Genomic DNA, 20995 nt, shown 5'->3' on the forward strand with positions numbered 1-20995 from the left:
AAACTTTCATATAGGAGTATACACTAAAATGAATACATTTGCATATTAAAATTTAGATAAAATGAATTTTTTATAGATGTAACGTTTCTACTTTCGAATGAAATTTAAACAAAATGCGTTACAAATGTACAGTTTGAAGTACACTTCTCTTAGCTAAACTTATCGATAACTAGATTAGAGTTATCAATATATTTTGAATTGCATCAATATGTAACAATTCCTTTAAAATATTGGCGCGAACCGTTAATTTTAATTTAAGACTGAGTCTATACAATTTGGGACTTGATATTAAAATACCATAAATAAAGCTTATAATTTATTTATTTGCATAACAAGCAACTCTTCAAAAAAGGACTTTTCGTAGCTATGTTAACGTTCAAAGTGCGACTGCGCAATATGAGTCGAAGAGGAAGACGAAGGATTCGGGCTCGCACAGACTTGTTTAACGTTTTATTTATTGCACAATTCAATTTAATTATAGCAAAAAAAAGAAGCACATAGGGCACCACTTATTTAATGTAACAATAACAACTAGTGGATATAAGTGAATTGCACATTTTTAAATTGGCACAATAATTGTTTATTGATTTGCACTCAAGTTGGTCCTTCCTTTTTATTTATTTTTTCTTGTGAAATTTTTGCGTTTATGTTTTGGTAATTTATTTGCGAGCTGATATACATACATATGTACATACATACATCTTTGATACCAAGAGGTAAATACCATCATAATTCGTTTAAGACATTTACAATGTGATATTCCATTAACGCAAAACTGAATCATAATCCTAGGATACAAATAAGGGATACCCCAAAAGCTCATAGTAGTGATGACTGCATTGAACATCTGCTGCGTTAAGTTCGATTGACTTTCATTGAGAATTCGATCACGTCTATATCTTTTGAGTACTCACCACGACTCTCTTGATCTTTCTCTTGATCGCGCCACTAATACAAAGTCGAGTTTTGATAACAGTGTTTAACTATATATAAAAGAGCCTCTCGCGTCTAATTAATAGCCAAGTTGTTAATCGTCAATAGACGTGCTGCTGCGAGTCCGTTCCAGTGGCAATTTGTGACTCAACAAATACATATAAGCGATAGCAAGAGGTAATCAAAATAATTAATCTAAGACATTTGCAGTGCTTAAAATAATATAGACGCCAAACCGTAAATCCTAGGACACTTTTGATAAGGGATTGCAACAAACATTTGCTGTGTCAGCCTTGATTAACTTTCATTGAGAAATCCGTCACGTTTTATCATATCAGTACTCACCACAGCTCTCTCGCTCATTCTCTTGATCGCGCCACTAATACAAAGTCGACTTATGATAACAGTGTTGGCTATAAAAGAGCGTCGTGCATCTGACTAAGAGCCAAGTTGTTTTTCGTCGATAGATCTGAACGCGACGTGTTGCTACCAGTGCGTTCCAGTGCCATTTTGTGAGTTATTATTCGAGTGTTCATTTATCCTTATAGGATAAAGAGTGTTGATTCAAAATTGTGATAAAAATTTGAAATATCGATAAGCTTTCAAAGTGAATTTAAACTTTAATAAAAATTATCCAATCCAAAATAATGAAAAATATTACAAGTTTAGTCATACAAGTTTACAATACCGGACAATAAGTTTAAGAATTGCTTAAAGAAAAATTTCCCAACGTCCTGATAATAAATGCCAATCATTTCGTGCCAATACTAAATACGATTTTCATTTTGCCAACTCACCATGATAATGACGGCTTTGATTATGATTATGATTATGATTGCGACTTTGATTATTGTTATATAATTGGTAAACAATTACAATTGAAGTTATATCAGCTTCAGCCTCCAGTATCCGATAAGCAGACTTCTGCATTTGCACCATCGAGAGCAATCAAAATACAAAAATCTTATCTGCAAAAAAATGTTGATATTCCAGTCGGGAATTTGGCTTTGACTTTAATATGGGCAATCCACGAGATACTAATGTTTGTTTGTATAATCCAAATTACAGCGGCACTTGTTGAATGATAAAACACTCAACAAATGACAAGTTATTCATAGTTTGAATCGACCCGCATAGAGAGATATTACCGACCCTCAAAATGCAGTCCATCGTCGCCGATGAGCTGCCGCCGAATCCGCGCGAGAAGGCAAATCCATTGTCCTCGATTATGTTTTGGTAAGTCTCAATTAACAAAATATTATCTATCGATCTAGATTCATAACATATATTTATCTATACAGCTACACGATGCCCACATTTTTCAAGGGACGTAAAAAGACTCTGGACGAAAACGATCTTTATAGGGCTCTAAATGAACATAGATCCGGTAAGTGGCGATTTGTTTTATAATCCTAATTACCTCCATAATCAAATAAATTTGCATTGATTTGCTTTGATTTGTTTCATTAAAATTTTTATATAGTACTTGAAGCACTTCATTGATTAGAATAGGCTTAGGTAATAAATGCTCATAAATTATATAAGGCACACGGTTTGCGTTTAATTTATCTTTGTTTAAAATAGTTAAATAGTTTCATAATAAGGTTTTATGTTAGCGCCATCTATTTTGATTGGATTTCAATTGGGGTTTGCCCTTTGTTCATCACTTGACTTGGATCATTCGTTCAGGGAATTGTGATACCGGTAGACTTCCTATCGTTATGACAAAGTAACTGTCATTGGTTTTTTTTTCTGATTTTTTTTCGTATTATGTACACGTTTATACTATAAGCTGTACGAGTATATAAAGCCAAGTATTAACAGTGGGAATTATCTATGGAAATATATCAAGACTTCAGACATTTTTTACGTGTAGTCTGAAGTGGCAAAATCAAAAGCAAAAGCAAAAACAAAAGCCAAAGCTAAAGCAATGGCACTGGGACACCACTTAAGGGTACAGGTTTCAATGATTAGATAGAATTGAGCGTGCATGTGGCAAGGTTTTGTAGTCTGGAACTTGTGTCGTACGATGGATAAGCACATTCAAAAGTTCTTCAAACCTAGCCGACATTGCATGAGCTAGGGGAAGTTTATTTCCACTAGTAGTTCTACTATTTGTATGTGGAGTATATATATTACGACAGTTCAAATACCTATATAAAACTTATCTATATTGGTATTATCTCATAAATTTCTTACAGTCTTCATAAATCAATGGCTACCTCATCTCCAGATAAGAATGGTGTCAATCAATTAATAAATTGAAGACCCAATGCTTTTAAATAGGAGTCCATTATATTATATCCAATGAGTTGCCAGATTATAAAGACCTAATCAAGGGTATTTCAATGAAATTGCCAAATTGAACTTTGATATTCGTATAACTATTTAAAGAAAATCAGGTGCCCGGACAGCCGAAATTTTCATTGATTACCGACGATAACATTGACAACTTCCATTGATGCAATTAATGAATTTCCTTTTGACCGAAGAATGATATATGAGATATACAATTAAATATCGTATATTTACTTATAATAAATGAGCCCATAGAGACAAAGTGAGTTGACATTAAGTGCTACTGTACAATCTAATCGAGGCATACGCCTTGAGTAAATATTTATTTAGGTAAACAATGGCAAAATTTTTTTAACAAACTTTGGTACTACATATGATGTGTCAATCCGTATAAATGGCGTATAGTACATGTATACTATAAAGATCTATCGGCCACTTAAGATAATTAAAGCATGTGGTCAAGCGTTGCGGAAGTACCCATGACTATAGTACATATTAGATCGAGTAGTAAATGGTTTCATGTCCATATGCATTTCAATTGCAACTAACTGGCTCGATGGGATTAGCTTGCTTACTGATAACTGGACAGCTGGGTGGAACTTGGTCGATTTCATGACTCGTGTATTGAGCTCAGCCATAATTCAAATATAAAACACAGACAATAGCAAAAAATCGCTTGACGTAAGCGATAAAAAAAATCAAGTCAAGAACTCTTTTATGAAAGATTTTGAAAGGTTACAAATCGTTCTATGCGCGGCAATTTAGATTGTCGTCTATAAATACGCAATCTGATTAACGGAGGTATAACTTTGCTTGGATTTCAGATAAACTTGGCAAGAAGCTAAGCGATGCCTGGGAAAATGAGGTGGAACAAAAAACGCAAGAAGAAAAAGACGCCAAGCCTGTTCAAGGTGACGATGAGCGTCTTTGGCTGGAACTTTGGTTTACTGGGCTTCGCTTTATTTATTCTGGAAATGGGCTTCCGGTAAGCTGAGACACACCCCTTTGGTATTATTTATGGTCCTTATTATAATGTTTGTTTTCCTACTCTTTCCATTATTTTTGATCTTTTTTGCTTTAGCGTCACACAGCCTCTGTGTCTGGGCGGTCTGGTGGCCTTTTATGCCAATCCCGACAATGCAGACAGTGAAGATCGGAGCACGGCCTATCTATATGCCGGCGGCGTGATCTTGTGCAGTGCTTTCAACGTCTTAGGTATGCATCCTTATATGCTGGGCATGTTCCACACGGGCATGAAGGTGCGCGTTGCCATGTGCAGTATGATTTATCGCAAGGCGTTACGCTTGAGCCGAACTGCGCTGGGGGACACGACGATTGGTCAGGTGGTTAATCTCATATCGAACGATGTGGGCCGTCTCGATGTGTCTGTCATCCACGTGCATTATTTATGGCTGGGACCTGTGGAGATCGGAGTAATCACTTGGCTCATGTACAGAGAGGTAAGTGAACTTTTAGGAGACATGAACTTGACTTAACCAACTCTTAACATAACAATTATTTTAATTTCCCCCCCACATATAGATTGGCGTCTCGGCATTCTTTGGCGTGGCCGTCATGTTGCTCTTCGTTCCCCTGCAGGCATATTTGGGCAAGAAGACTTCGGTGCTCCGTTTGAAGACAGCTCTTCGCACGGACGAGCGAGTGCGCATGATGAATGAGATCATTTCGGGCATTCAGGTGATCAAGATGTACGCCTGGGAGATTCCCTTCTGCAAAATGGTCAACGATATGCGAGCCAAAGAGATGAGCGCCATTCGAAATGTGAACTACATTCGCGGTACTTTGCAAAGTTTCATCATGTATGTGACGCGTATATCCGTATTTGTCAGCCTGGTTGGCTACGTCCTGCTGGGTCAACTCTTGACCGCCGAGAAGGCCTTTGTGATCACAGCCTATTACAATATTCTGCGTAACACGATGACCATCTACTTCCCCATGGGTATTTCACAGGTAATTTTACTTTTCCTTTTCACATATGTAGTTTGTATACATTTTGGTAAGGTTTATATTAAAATTATAAAAAGACATATTTTTTGCGATTTTGCATTTTATGGTTCGGTACATTAAAAAATCAAGAAAGATTGTCTTCCTTAAAAATATTATATTAGTATACAAACTATTTCCATGTACCAACCGTGATCGCATTACGGTACTTCATTCGCTGGTACATTGATTTTGCTCCAAAATAGTAGATTTTTTTATATATTATGTTTTTTAAGACCCGCAGTTATTAAAAGCAGAAATCAGTTGACAAAGACATTCAACATCAAATCAGTTGTTAAATATTAAAACATAATATTGCTACAAATAATTTAATCTAAGATCTAAACACAGCCATGTTAACAACTGTACAACAAGATTACTGATAATTGCTTATGGTACGACTTTTTGTATCACTTTCGTTGTTGTTCCGTTGTTTACTTGTATTTTACTTCTTTTGGTAAAAAAAGGTATGCGTATTAAAGACATACAATTCCTAATTTAATTAAGTAACAAAACTTTAAAAATAATTTGAAAAAGAAAATAAGATAGAAGGGTCATTCATTTGGCGATAAGTGTGATTCATAATTATATACTTGAACGTATTAACAAGAAATTTACTAATTATAGTAAAGGTGTACTCAATTTTATAGTTTAATCTATAGATTTAAAGAAATCAATTTCAGTTTTTAGCTTTTTGTACTATAACTATACTACAATTAACATATTGTCATCTGACACCTATTCATTTATCCATTTCTTTGCTGTAGATCGCCGAACTGCTCGTTTCCATTGGTCGCATACAAAAATTCATGTTGCACGAAGAGACAAAGGTGCGCGACAAGTCCAACGATGCCGATGAACAGAAGTTGGGCAACAAGCCCTCGAATAACCTGGTCAAGGAGCCGGTGACCACAGCCCCCGTAGTCTTGCAGCCGAACAGCCGACGACCCAGCGAGGCGGAGAGTAGCGTGACCATCACGAAGATGAAGGCCAAGTGGGACTCGAAAGCCACGGAATACACTTTGGACAACATTAACCTCAAGTTTAAGCCACGACAATTGGTGGCTGTTATTGGACCCGTTGGCTCCGGCAAATCCAGTCTGATTCAAACCATTCTGGGTGAACTGCCGCCAGAGTCGGGTAGCGTGAAGGTGAATGGTACCGTCTCGTATGCCTCCCAAGAGCCTTGGCTCTTCACTGGCACAGTGCGTCAAAATATATTGTTCGGTCTGCCCATGGACAAGGCCCGTTATCGTCAGGTGGTGAAGAAGTGTGCGTTGGAGCGTGACTTTGAACTTTTGCCGTACGGCGATAAGACAATTGTGGGAGAGCGTGGCGCTTCGTTATCCGGCGGACAAAAGGCCCGTATCAGTCTGGCGCGTTCTGTGTACCGCAAGGCGGACATCTATCTGCTCGATGATCCTCTGAGTGCTGTGGACACACATGTGGGACGTCATTTGTTCGATCAATGTATGCGAGGCTATCTGCGGAACGAGATTGTGCTCTTGGTGACGCATCAGCTGCAATTCTTGGAGCAAGCCGACATGATTGTGATTCTGGATAAGGGAAAGATCAGTGCCAAGGGCACCTACGAATCCATGTGCAAGAGTGGTCTAGACTTTGCCCAAATGTTAACCGATCCGAGCAAGAAGGACGAGGGCAGCAATGAGGGACCCGAGAAGCGCAAGCTGTCGCAGGTCAGCAGCAACTTGCGCAGTCGTCAGAACAGTGTTTCATCCTTGACATCCACTGTGGAATCCGTGGCGATGGAGTCACCCATGCAGACGCAGGAGGGACGCACCGAGGGACAGATTGGCATGGGTCTCTACAAGAAATACTTTGCTGCCAATGGTTACGGTCTCTTCATTATCTTTGCTTTCTTCCTCATTGGTGCTCAGGTCTTGGGCTCTGGCGGCGACATATTCTTGTCCTACTGGTGAGTAAACTTCTTTTGGAGTCGAGCCTCCGACTAATTCTTGGCAATTTTAGGGTAAATAAAAACGAGGGCACGGATTCGGACACAGATACGGAAACGAATTCGCTGATTTCACGGCTGAGGCGCTCGTTTATGCCCCGCATTAATAACGACACCGATCCCGTCGATATTTATTGGTTTACGGGAATCAACGTTCTGGTGATTGTGTTCTCCCTGGTGCGCAGTGTGCTTTTCTTCCACTTGGCCGCAAAGAGCTCAACGACGCTCCACAACAAGATGTTCCAGGGTGTCACGCGGGCAGCAATGAATTTCTTCAACACAAATCCATCGGGTCGTATTTTGAATCGTTTCTCCAAGGATCTGGGTCAGGTGGATGAGATCTTGCCGTCGGTGATGATGGATGTGCTGCAGATCTTCCTCGTGATTATCGGTATCATTGTGGTGCTTTGCATTGTCAATATCTGGTACCTTCTGGTCACCTTCATTCTGGTCCTCATTTTCTATCTCCTACGTGCCTTCTATCTGACGACATCCCGCGATGTCAAGCGGCTGGAGGCTATTAGTAAGTGTTGATCGCAATATATTATGAATTATAATTAATCAGAAATTCTATATTTTAGCTCGCTCGCCCATTTACTCCCACTTGAGTGCTTCGCTTAATGGCTTGCCCACGATTCGTGCTTTTGGTGCTCAAAAGGAGCTCATTTCGGAGTTCGACAACTTCCAAGATATGCACAGTTCAGGCTTTTACATGTTCCTGGCTACCAGTCGTGCTTTTGGCTATTGGCTGGATTTGGTCTGTGTGCTCTACATTGCGATTGTGACGCTTAGCTTCTTCCTGTTCTCTCCCGAAAATGGTGGCGACGTCGGCTTGGCTATAACACAGGTATGACCCCCTCAGCAACTTTCATTATACCCCTGCTAACTTTGCACTGCTTCTGTAGGCTATGGGTATGACCGGCATGGTGCAATGGGGCATGCGTCAGTCGGCAGAACTGGAGAATACCATGACATCGGTAGAGCGTGTGGTTGAGTACGAGGATCTGCAGCCGGAGGGTGACTTTGATTCGAAGCCCAACAAGAAACCACCAAAGGACTGGCCAGATGAGGGCAAGATTGTCTTTGACGATCTGAGTCTGCGTTACTTCCCCGAAAAAGATGCGGACTACGTGTTGCGCTCTTTGACCTTTGACATTCAGGCTTGTGAGAAGATTGGAATTGTTGGACGCACCGGTGCCGGCAAATCGTCGTTGATTAACGCACTCTTCCGCCTATCCTATAACGAGGGCTCGATCCTTATCGATCGCCGCAACACCAGCGACCTGGGTCTGCATGACTTGCGCAGCAAGATTTCGATTATTCCCCAGGAACCAGTGCTCTTCTCGGGCACCATGCGCTACAATCTGGATCCGTTCGATGAGTACTCCGATGTGAAACTCTGGGAATCCCTAGAGGAGGTTAAGCTCAAGGAAGTGGTGGCCGAACTCGCTGGCGGTTTGTCAAGCAAGATTTCAGAAGGCGGCACCAACTTCAGTGTGGGACAACGTCAATTGGTTTGCTTGGCTCGTGCCATTTTGCGCGAGAATCGCATTCTGGTGATGGACGAGGCCACCGCCAATGTGGATCCACAAACCGATGCGCTCATTCAGAATACGATTAGGAATAAGTTCAAGGATTGCACAGTGCTCACAATTGCTCATCGTCTGCACACGGTTATGGATTCGGACAAGGTTTTGGTAATGGACGCTGGACGTGCTGTTGAATTTGGATCGCCATTCGAGCTGTTGACGGTGAGCGAGAAGAAGGTATTCCACAGCATGGTAAAGCAGACGGGCGACGCTACATTCGATGTGTTGCTCAAGGTTGCACAGAAGGTAAGTCAACGAAGCAATGAATACAATTTAATTTACTGATTTATGCATTTCGCGACAGGCACATGAGGATCATCTGAAGGCGAAGAAAGACTCTTGACATTTCGCCGTTCCGAAGGCGTTCAAAGACTACATACTTAAGATACTGGAACCAATTACAAACCACCCGGCGGCCAATGCACGCATTCAAAAGACCTTCCTATTTGCGGAGGCCTCCAAGCAGAAATTATTAGGGTAGCAAAAACATTAATGCTCAACCCCATAGAAGACGCCAAAATCAAAATTAAAATTTAATTCAGACCCAATTAACAAATAATATCAGCAAGCAAGTCGGCTTAGAATTTTTACAAGAGACACGTGTACAAACTAAATGTTAGATGATTTGAAATTATAACTATAGATTGATCGATGACAATAAGCTAAAGATGCAGAGTATCAATCAGTTGATAACTCTGGCTGACCTTTAAAAGGTTGGCTGCATTGCAGGTGTATAGAAGGAGATGTAAAATGTGTTCCGTAATGACAATAAAGATTACAAAACAAAACAAAAAAAGAAGCGAAAGACAAAAAACAAACAAAAAAAAAAATGAAAAACTATAAAACTGTTACGTCTAGTATTAATGTATGTGTGTTTTTATAGTAATTTATTAATGTACAAGTATACACAATAAATGTAACAATTTATTAACTTTTTATTTTATTTGAATTATAATTTCTACTTATTTCTTATTTTGCGCATTACCTTTTCAGTTGAAACAAGTAATCCTAACTCATAGAACTGCATTTAAATCATCTACAACAAATTAAGAGATTCAATGCATTTAAGACAAGTATCTTCCATTTGCTTAAACTGATATCAAATTACAAAAACAAAATGAAAATCTTAATGAATTTTTAAATTGAAGTGCTAGAACAACTTACATTTAAAATGAATATGAAAACACGCTTTTAAAAAGCGCCTAAAATATATATTTATACATAGAGCAGTTGCTGTACACACATAACTTCATCTAGGCTTTAGCTTTAGTTGATTTTATAAATAGATAATTGTATTTAATGTATTTATGTGAATGTCGCATCCATCTAGAACACCAGAGATAGCCAGGCTCCAATCAAACAGAATCCCCCAATGGTGGCATAATGCTGCAGTCCCCTCTCCCCGGTCAGAGCACGGTAATACATGCAGCCGGAGAAGAGTGCGGTGCCAGCAGTCATCAGAGCGCCAGTCTGCAGATGGAGAAAAATTCAGAATGGGGTTAATTAAAAGACAATATTTTAATTAAAAGAGCTGCATTTAAGTGTTAAATGATAAATATAATATATGGCCGCCTGCATATTTTGATGTTAGCTTTAGTTGTTTGGCTTTGAAACCCCGAAATGAAAGAAAACTCTACGATTTACTTATCTAATAAGGCTGAAAACAAAATTGTTAAAATACCAATGAAACATAACATATGGAAATTAAAGCAGCGTTATTGAAGCTGCCTTTTGGTACGTTTTTAAATGCACAAAACAACAAACAAATAATATTTATAATTAAGAAATGACAATAAGTGAACATTTTTCCTATATCCTAAGCCCATATCAGCTATGAACCTCCCATCATATCGCTCCCCCTAAATATTAACGTTAATGTTAGCAATTATTGTATACAAGTTTCATATTGTGGTGGTATGGAAATTACTTTTAAGCTGCAATTAGTGGTTGTTGAACATTTAGCTTTAGCTTTGAAAACATTTCATATACAATCTTCACATCTTTTTGAAGGAAGGACAAGGACAAATTTAGAGAACGCTTAGCATAAATCAAATTTCACTCGTGGTTTTTTTGTAACTAAAGAGAAATCAATCAGCGCATGAGAATTTAACTAAGAGTGTCAATTACATATACATACATGCAAATTTAAAATGTAATTAAATACATACATACATATTTATATACATATACTATATCAATGTTGAAAAGTAAATAAAAATTGTGCATAAATCAATTCATTCATTCCAAAAGTAACGTGAGTTGTTGTAAATTCCGTTCAAAGATTAAACTTTACAAATGAGAAATAACTGAAAAGCTTTATGATGCCCAAATAAATGATAAATAAACACAATTGTTCAATTTATTAAATACATAGCTTTCTGCATTCGTCCTTTGATAACAACTTAAGAGTGGTTGGTTAAGTGAAATCACTAAACGGTCTCTACTGAGGTTAAAAAAACGAAAAGATTTTTAATGAATTTAGATTTGTAGGGAGTACAATTTTACTTTTCGTTTAATCTTGAGTGTGACTGTTGAATATGCCGTTAAAGAATTTATGTTTATATTCGTGTGTGGCCGTCAAATTAAATTAAAATCTAAATTAGAATCCAAACACAGCTGGTTAAAAAAAGTAAGAGGGCTACACTGACATGTTGGCATTGCATTAGTGTGCGTACGAAATAAATCGAAGTTTACAGTGCTACTATAATTTGATTACAAACTTTAAATCTAGCAGTAGGTGGATATCGTCACAAACAAAAAAGCTTACCGAACAATGTTTATACTGAGCCACAGTTTTAGGTCATTATATAAACACATCTCAACAAGAGGGGAAAGTACCCATTTCGAAATTTAGTCAATACTTACAAATACTGGGTAATGAGCCAGAGGCATGCACATGAGAGCGAAAGAATGCAGAAAATGTATTCTATTAGCAACATCGGCGAAAGCCTGCGCCTCCTGCTGCTCCTTGGGATCGTGCACGTCCTTCAGGAAATATTTGCAATAGGCGCCCATAAAAATGGCCGACGCGCCGCCTAAGCCGGCGATTCTTACAAAATTATAATGGCTTCCCATTAAACTATACAATGGCACTTTCAAAGGTAATTGCGGGGTTTGCAATTGCAATTTTGGGTCATTTATTGGTACTTGCTTGGGACGAAGTCCCTGCGAAGGAGAATCGAAAACAAAATGTATTGTTAATGTATAAACAGTGCGAAGTTCAATTGCACAATAACAACTTACTATTGCACGCAGCATGGTCGATGTTGAAGAGATGAGGACTCGACTAACAGGATTGCCGAGGGTAATGTACTCCATGGTATCTGCAACTGACATGTTGGTAGAGTGTTCGATTGAAATGGAGTAAAGTTTGGCGCTGGAACCAGCTGGTGTATAATTCTGATGCTTGGACCTGAGGACAAAGCTAAGGCGTTGCCAGATCGGTGTAGTGCGCGAGCACTTGTTATCGACATTCGATATTTTCTAAATGTTGACAGTGTAAATGTGAATTTCAATGCTTTTATGACAAGCAATTTCATTTCAAAAAACATAACAATACTATTTAATTTATTGCAAACAACATTGGCGGTGGTGATACAGGGTGTTTTAGTACATAATTCTAAAATATACCAAAATTATGTAAACTCGAAAAGTATTTTTACTTAACATTATTGGTGTCTATTTCCAACGGTTTGGCGCGTAAATCTTAAAAGAGTAATTGTTAAAAAATGTTATTGATGTAACCGTGACAATGGACCGTGAATTGAATAGTAACTACTGTTAAGTAATGACTTCAAATTTGCCTGTCTTGGAAATACCCTTTATTTTTGATATAAAACAAGCAATTAATATTTTAGACTATGGTAACTTTATAAACAAAATATAAACCTAATGCAGTAATTTTCTAGAACTAAGTGGTAAGAGTTGGAACGCCTTTAAATCCTTTGGCTAGTAAAAAATGCTCGGACGAATCCCCACGACTGGCCCGAGGTTTAACACGTTTTAGTTTTTCGTAATAACAGAGAATGTCGCGCTCCAGTTTGGGGACATCTCCGTTGTCCCATATTTTAATCACCAAATTTGCTTGCGGTGCTGACATGGCCAAAGCGAACCTCAATACTTCGTAGCACAAGTTTGTGATACTTTCCTGATCCAGCATGCGAACTCCAGTAGCATTCGGCGCCATGTCCGAGAGCACACAGTTGACCTGACGACCTGCGAGTGATTCCCGCAGACGTTTTTGGGCCAGTTGTGTAGTGAAATCCATTCCACCAAAAATTGTGGCACCTGGCACAGCATGAAAATGTAAGAGATCGATGCTAAAGACTGCTCCGCGAGGTGAACGCTCTATTTTTCCATTAGCATTGGTGCGTTCGACGGCTACTTGGGTCCAGCTGCCCGGAGCTGCACCGCAATCAATCACAACATCGCCAGGCTTCAGTACTTTATACTTATCATCCATTTCCAGGAGTTTGAAAGCGCTGCGACACCGATAATTCAGCATGTGGGCTTTCTCTACATAGGGATCCGCGAGTTGGCGAGTCAGCCATTCCTGAGAGCTCTTGCTTTTTCCCTTGAGGTTGTTTGGTTGTTGCTTGGCATGGTGCAGATTGTTTTGAGTTTGCACAAAACGCCGAATTATGCAATTGGTTAAAATCGCAACCGGTTGCCGCATTGTTAAACACAAATAAAAGACAGCTGTTCAAAGTTACAGCACTGAGGTTAAATTTAGTGCATTTTGTGAATTCTGTATTTTGTTAGGGTTGAAAGTGTTGTCAGGCTGGTTTTTCTATTGTAGTTGGGGAACTATTTATAATTGTTATTTTGAGAATAAGATAATAATTGTACCAGAATAAAATAAATAATCAAAGCAATTTAATAACCTTAAAGTTAAATCATTGCATAGTTTATTTGAACTAGTGAACCATTATTTGGTATTTTCTTGCGGAGTTGGTATTTTCATTTTAAGTTTTTTTTTACATTTGAATGAAAGGTCGCACTGCATGAACAGTTTGACACTACGCGACAATGACGAATGGAAGAAATACGCATTATTAAATGTAAAAAAAACGTACGCAAATGAGTGAAGTGACAAATAGAGCAAAAATAAATAATTAAAACGTGTGAAAATATGATACACATAATTGACAGCATATGACTGCAAGTGCATATTACAATTCAAATTAAAAGAATACAAATTTTCCCCCGTGTCGCTCGCGATGAAAAAAACAACAAAGACGTCGACGTTGTTGTCGTCTGAAGTTTGCAAAATGAAATACTACGTCTTTTGTTGCGCGTTCATTTTGCTGTCGAGCGGCGTGATTGCATCAGCAATACAACAAACGACAGGTGCAAATGCCGACTCAGCAGAAGTTGTGAGCAGCGCAGAAGACAAGGCGGTAAGTCGACAGTATTTGCCAATAAATATGCGGGTTCACTTTTTGCCCTTTGCCCCATATTCATTTTTAATGTCAATTAACAAATTGTTTTGCTTACTCTTTTGTATAGGATTGCACGGACCTTGCCCGCGACGAGGAAGCGTTGATGGTGTTCTCTACGCTAGGCGGCGGATTGACAGCAATCGATCCGATTACAAGTGAAATACGATGGACAATAGCCGACGGTAATTACTAATACATAAACATACATATATAAATTACACGCACACAAACTATGAAGGAACAAACCACATATTACTGCTACTTTATTCTTGTTTCTTTTTTACTTGAAATGCAATCGTTAAAGGTAGCCCCATTTTACACCGCGTGTCACAGTGTGCAATTGTGTGTGTTTGTGTGAGATATTAAGCATATGGCAGCAAATGTATTCTCTCTTTGCCGCACTCCCTTTCTCTTTGTCACCGGCACTGCTTTGACCTCAAAGCTGTTGCATCAAAGCTGATTTCGCAATAATTGCTTAAAACTGCAACATAAACAAGAGCAAGTTGCTCTCTGTGATGAGCTCATCGCTCATCGGCAACAAAGCGTAGCATGCGTACACAAACAACACAGAAACACTAAAACACACACTTGAACATTTGTATGCGTTTGGCTCAGATGCTCACGCTACAAATGAACTGTAATTTTTGGTTTTTATTTCAATTTATTTTCTTCTGATAACAGCGGCGGCATGTTTACATGTACATTATATGTGTGTGTGAGAGTCACACAATCTCACAACGTAAACGAATCTTTTAATGAAAGTGCCATCGTGTAGCTATACTATGATTTAACGGTGCGAATTTATTGTTATATTGGGAGTATGTCAGTTAACGCTGATTGATAGTATAACAGTAGGTTAGACCAGATAGCAAATAATACAATTTTAATATTAAAATTAGTAAAGGGTATTGTGATGGTCTATAACAAATTTACAATCCGATAAATGTCGCACACATGTATTGTACATATTTTTTTGAATTTGTTTTATGTTTGCTTTTGCTAAATTATTGCTATTAATAGAGCTATGTTTGTTTTTTCCTATGGTTGTGTGCCAGCTTATGTGCTTTATCAAGGAATATTCATATTGTATTGGTGTTCTTCCGTTGGTTATCTTTAAAACCCGCAGACATTTATATATTATTTACGAGAGTAATATAGAATCACCATGCGGCCAGTCATTTCAACTCATGCATAGTACCGAGTATTATACGCCCCCCTCTCAAAGATTGTTGGTATCGATAAATGAAATAACAAAAAAATGAACCCACAACCATACATCTATATAGTACACTATAATATATGACAATTTGTGCATGTGGCTAGTTTCGAATTGAAAATTTAATGTTGCTTTTTGTGTGTGTGGCTTTTCATTTCGTGGAAATTGGAATTAGAAACACAACACATGGGCACCATCTGAATTCGATTTTCCAGGCTTGACCAAAGTATATTCGAGACACATTTAATGGTTGGTTGTTAGGAACATGTCATAATACGATTACGAACGGTTAAATATAATTATATATGCATTATTGCAATTTGTCGACCATAACAAAATTATAAAGATGTATCGATCTAGATTTTAGCTCAAAAACATATTACCTCATCACATGTCCCGACGAATGACCAAGCCAACAGTTGGATAGATGAATGTTTCTGCCGCTATTTGATTAGAATACGCATGCTAATTAAAGTGGCCGGCAAGGCGGGTTAAATGACCTAGCATATACTATAGTACAAATAGTTGGCAAACCCAAAACAAACTTCTTGTATTACGATTCTCTTGCTCTCTTTCCGTCGAATAATTAACAACGGCTTGTGTGGGTTAATTAGTGATAAGGCTAAGCACGAGAAATGGGCGCGATAAAGTCGTCACATTGCCACATTGTTGTGTTTCGTTTCGTTCGCTTTTGTTGCCGTGTACCCGCAACATTTGAAAACGCTTCTTACTACAACAAGCAATATCACCTAATTTCTCGATATTGCCGGTATTTTGTATGATTACAACTAGTTACACAGAACCAGAGAGAACAGTAACGGGCTGACTGAGATAAATTATATGTGGGTAATGGCTGTACTTAACGTAGAACCGTTATATAACTCACGACTTGTCATTTGCAGCTTATGCACTTGCTTTTGTTACTGTATACAGTTAACTAATTAAACCAACTTCTTATTTGCATTTTTAGAGCTTATCAGAATTAGCAATTCCAGTATAGTGAATCTACATAATTTAAATATTTAATGTGCTGATTGTGGACTGGGCTTGTTTTCCAGATTATTTCGAATTATTTCTAAAGAAACCTTTGGGAATATGGAAAAACCCAGCATTTTTGAATTATGATTTATAAAAAGTTTAAGCTCAAATTCACTAGTATATTTATTAGAAAATTACTCAGAGAATGTTTTGCAAACACGTGGGCCAATATAGGCTTCTGCACTCGCTAATCAAATATGTATTCAAGTGTCTTTGCTCTCCATATATTACTGGAGGACTGTCATGAAATTTTGACTGCATTGCAGTTGTTTTTATTTGAAAAACACATATACCCTATAAAGAAGGAACTTTGAAGAAGGTAGATCCAATAGCATACTCATTAAAATTTAAATATTTTACTGCTAGTATTACTAAAGTTGAAATTTCATTATGATAGAATAACAAACATAAATCATCAGTACTTAATTTCTTAGATTACCTTAATTTCTTTGAATTTTCTACAAAACTGAAAGCAGATATTTAACAATCAATCTTATTGAAGTGTAGCTTTGTTTCTTGTTTTCGATTAGAACGACAACCACTTCAATTATACTTGTCATGAAGAACTATTAGAATCATTGCCAGCTTGTTAAATTAATTGAAAATTTCATTTTAGATCCACCCATTGTTGCGGAGCCCCAACAAAATGTTCAAGTTCCACATTATCTACCCGATCCACGTGATGGCAGCATTTATCAACTTGGCCAAATGGGAAGTCTGAAGAAGCTACCCTACACAATACCGCAGTTGGTTGCCAATGCACCTTGTCGCTCCTCCGATGGTATTCTCTATTCGGGCAAGAAGAGCGACACATGGTACATGGTCGATCCAAAGACAGGCAGGCGTGAGAAAGTCATGGGCTTTGGTGATACCAATATGGAAGGCAAAGAAGGCGATCAAATTGGCTGGGCTACATCGCGAGCTATTTATTTGGGTCGCACTCAGTATACGGTCATGATGTATGATAGCCTGGCCAAGGATAAGAACGCAAAGCCCTGGAATATAACATTCTATGATTACAATGCACTCAGTGCACCGCCAGAGTTGGCAAAGGAATATGGTAAGGAAAATATTCACTAGTTTCTGTTCTTATCTCATTACATTTATGTTTTAACAGAGTACATTCACTTGACCACCACAAGCAATGGCCAGATTGTCACCCTGGATCGGAAGCAGGGTAAATTCTTGTGGCAACGCGATCTAAATAGTCCTGTGGTGGCAGCATTTCTGCTAGGACCTGATGGATTGCTCAGCGTGCCTTTCACGACTGTTTCCGACGAGGCTTATCAGGCCATAGTTGAGGAGTCGAAAATTGGCAATGTCAACACAGTTAAACTATTGTAAGTTTACACATACATAAACTCTGTAAAACAATAACTAATTCTTTGCCTTATGCCACAGTCAATCCCTCTACGTGGGCGAGCATCAGCGTGGTCTTTATGCATTGCCGTCGTTGGTGGACAAGAATACGCCCCGAATTTCAACAACGCCCCCAATTAAGTTGCTGGACGGACCCGTTGCCGAGTTGAACAATAATCAAGAAAACGATCCTCGCACGGTTTACATAAATGACGTGCTACAAGAAAATCCCGGCATTATGCTAGGTCATTACAATATGCCCAATGATGCTAACAAGGGCAATTTGCACCTTTCGCCAACACCGTCAGCAACCAAAGATGTTAACAGTTTGGCAACAATACACAACTATAACGATGGATACGGTTTGCTAGCGAATAATGAAAAGAACGCTGCTGATATTGGCGTGCAAACGGATCCAGAGATGGTGGAGATTACCATTGAATCGCGACCCAATACGATCAATCGCACGAAAACCATTATTCTGGCCAACAGCAACAAGGTTCAAGCATTTATTAACGAGTGGTTTATGGATCATCCGAGCGGAAAAGTTCATCAGATACTGATTGTCATAGTGATGGGTATGATAGCGTTGTTCTGGTACACATGCAGCACAATGCGCGAATTGCAAAAACAGAGCGAAAATGGATCCAAGACAATGGCTCAGCAGGCTGCAAATGGAAGTACAAATGGCAGTAATGGAAGTAATGCGAGCAATATCAGCGCACAGGATCTTGTTGATTTGGGCCAAGGTCATGTACGTGTGGGCAAGATCAGCTTCAATTCCAACGAAGTACTTGGAAAAGGCTGCGAAGGAACTTTTGTCTTTAAGGGCAACTTTGAGGAACGTTTTGTAGCAGTGAAACGTTTGCTACCTGAGTGCTTCACTTTTGCTGATCGTGAAGTTGCGCTGCTGAGAGAATCCGATGCCCACGAAAATGTGGTGCGTTACTTCTGCACCGAGCAGGATCGTCAATTTCGATATATCGCCGTGGAGCTTTGTGCAGCCACACTGCAGGACTACACTGAGGGTGATCGCTCACTGGAACTGCGTCAACAGATTGATATTTGGGAGGTTCTTGTTCAGTCAGCGGCTGGACTTGGTCACTTACATTCCCTTGATATTGGTAAGTAAATACACCGAATATCTTATCAAATTTGTTTAACTTGTGTATTTATTGACAGTTCATCGTGACATCAAGCCGCAAAATGTGCTGTTGTCGCTGCCCGATGCCAAGGGCAAGGTACGCGTTATGATATCAGACTTTGGTCTTTGTAAGAAGCTCAACTTTGGACGCACCAGTTTTTCGCGTCGTTCCGGGGTCACTGGCACCGATGGATGGATAGCCCCTGAGATGATGCGGGCGCAACGTACGGTAAGTTAACTGGTTTTAACCGAATATTCGATTATAGTACTTATGTTTTGATTTATTTAAAGACAACCGCTGTGGACATATTCTCGTTGGGCTGCGTCTACTACTATGTGCTGAGCGGTGGTCATCATGCCTTTGGTGACACTCTCAAGCGCCAAGCGAATATACTTTCCCATGAATATAATTTGTCCAAATTACGCGCCGACGGTACTGAGGAGCATAACAAAATTGTAAGCAAATGATTTGTACTTTTATGTTGTATTGTATGTAATTATCAAAATCCTCTTTTAGATACTGGCGGAGCAACTTATATCTGATATGATACAGAAGGATTCACAGGCGCGTCCACCTGCTCGTTGTATCGGCAATCATCCGCTATTTTGGGATGAACCCAAAATGCTCAGCTTTCTGCAAGACGTTAGCGATCGTGTGGAGAAATTGCAGTTTCAAGCAGAGCCTTTAAAGTCACTGGAGAAAAACGGACGCATTGTTGTTCTGGACGATTGGAACGCCCATTTAGATCCATTGATTACCGATGATCTGCGAAAGTATCGCGGCTATATGGGTGCTAGTGTGCGGGACTTGTTGCGTGCTCTACGCAATAAGAAGCATCATTATCACGAACTCACTGCCGAGGCCCAAGAGATGCTTGGTTGCATACCACATGAGTTCACCAACTATTGGGTTGATCGATTCCCGCAGCTTATTTCGCATGCCTATCATGCATTCAGTATTTGCTCCAATGAGCCCATCTTCAAGCCGTACTACAACGCTGGCTATCACTTTTCCCGTCCCTGGTATTTTGATGCCGATGATGCACTTTTCCCCTTATTGATGCGGGATCCTAAACCGCTGCCCAAAGTGGGTAGCCCCAAGAAAACGCCACCAGCGTCATCGACGTTAGCACAACAACAGTTAAAGCAGCGGAAAGGCGCCTATAATTTTCGAAAACCAGTAAATGATGAGCTGGTTGCCGGCGTCGGATTGCAGCGTAATCTGGAGCTGGATACGCAGACTCTGGGAGCAGATAATGACAAACGCGATGTGTTCGCTAATTTTAAATTTCGACGATCCAAACCAGGTAATCGCAATTATACTGCTGGTCCTAAGGAGCAGGACAAGGAGAAATTTGTTAGCTGGACTTTGCCGTCAGCTACATCGGATTAAAACTAATCTGTTATAACACATCACTTGTGTAGTTGTAAATAGTTTATTACAATTAATTATTTTACTATAATTCTTATAATTTTAAATGTGCAATTTTTCTATGCAACTATTCCAAAACAATTCCCAATCAATGTCGTGTTATTAGTTAAATGTTTAGATAAAAGCAAGGAAAACGTACTGATCGAAATTCATATGAGGAAACTAGACCTATTTTATATAAGTATGTATAATCGCTAGGAAAGTGAGAAGAGAATAATTGCGTCAATCGAATGTACGCAATTCAACTGTGATAATTTGATGTAATTCTGTTTAATGCCCAAGTGCAAATTTATCTAGAAAATAGTGCAAGAGTTTTATACACCATTATTGTATGAATATTTATATTATTTAAGTATCCTTAATGAACCGGCTCCCCCAAGACGATGAATATACGGTAAAATAATGTGTAAATTAGCTACACTGTAGACTCTACAGTATAGTTGTTTTTTTTAGTAATAATGCACTTTTTAGTATTAAAAGTTTCGTAACACCAACCAAAATTGGACTTTTTTTTTAATCAACAGACTAATTTGCATTTGTGTCCTTGTTTTACTAAATGTAATTAT

The 20995-nt window shown here is 38.8% G+C and overlaps 4 protein-coding genes across 4 annotated transcripts; 2 read left to right on the plus strand and 2 right to left on the minus strand.

Annotated features, from left to right (window-relative positions):
* The first annotated feature begins 1351 nt into the window (after nucleotides 1-1351).
* LOC132787414 (probable multidrug resistance-associated protein lethal(2)03659) lies at nucleotides 1352-9748 on the plus strand. The gene is given in 12 exon segments (XM_060794443.1): nucleotides 1352-1445; nucleotides 2002-2169; nucleotides 2235-2320; nucleotides 4056-4102; nucleotides 4104-4216; nucleotides 4313-4691; nucleotides 4774-5202; nucleotides 6003-7171; nucleotides 7225-7733; nucleotides 7792-8057; nucleotides 8116-9045; nucleotides 9104-9748. Coding segments are annotated over 11 exon segments (4044 nt in total). The 5' UTR covers nucleotides 1352-1445; nucleotides 2002-2092; the 3' UTR covers nucleotides 9143-9748.
* Nucleotides 9717-12304, minus strand: LOC132787418 (transmembrane protein 256). Its single transcript, XM_060794453.1, has 3 exons — nucleotides 12043-12304; nucleotides 11665-11964; nucleotides 9717-10269 (listed from the first exon to the last, which is right to left on the minus strand). Exons 1-3 carry the CDS (start codon nucleotides 12133-12135, stop codon nucleotides 10126-10128), a joined length of 537 nt encoding a protein of 178 aa, XP_060650436.1. The 5' UTR covers nucleotides 12136-12304; the 3' UTR covers nucleotides 9717-10125.
* A 301-nt stretch (nucleotides 12305-12605) lies between these two features.
* On the minus strand, nucleotides 12606-13587 carry LOC132787417 (rRNA methyltransferase 2, mitochondrial). The gene has a single exon (XM_060794452.1). It carries the CDS (start codon nucleotides 13472-13474, stop codon nucleotides 12710-12712), a length of 765 nt encoding a protein of 254 aa, XP_060650435.1. The 5' UTR covers nucleotides 13475-13587; the 3' UTR covers nucleotides 12606-12709.
* Nucleotides 13588-13797: 210 nt separating this feature from the next.
* LOC132787415 (serine/threonine-protein kinase/endoribonuclease IRE1) lies at nucleotides 13798-20929 on the plus strand. The gene is made up of 8 exons (XM_060794444.1): nucleotides 13798-14198; nucleotides 14308-14422; nucleotides 17111-17554; nucleotides 17612-17834; nucleotides 17896-18977; nucleotides 19036-19226; nucleotides 19289-19453; nucleotides 19515-20929. The coding sequence occupies exons 1-8, from the start codon at nucleotides 14019-14021 to the stop codon at nucleotides 20388-20390; spliced, it is 3276 nt and encodes a 1091-aa protein (XP_060650427.1). The 5' UTR covers nucleotides 13798-14018; the 3' UTR covers nucleotides 20391-20929.
* Nucleotides 20930-20995: the final 66 nt, after the last annotated feature.

The sequence above is a fragment of the Drosophila nasuta genome, chromosome 2R (genome assembly GCF_023558535.2).
Source record: "Drosophila nasuta strain 15112-1781.00 chromosome 2R, ASM2355853v1, whole genome shotgun sequence".
NCBI lineage: Eukaryota > Metazoa > Arthropoda > Insecta > Diptera > Drosophilidae > Drosophila > Drosophila nasuta.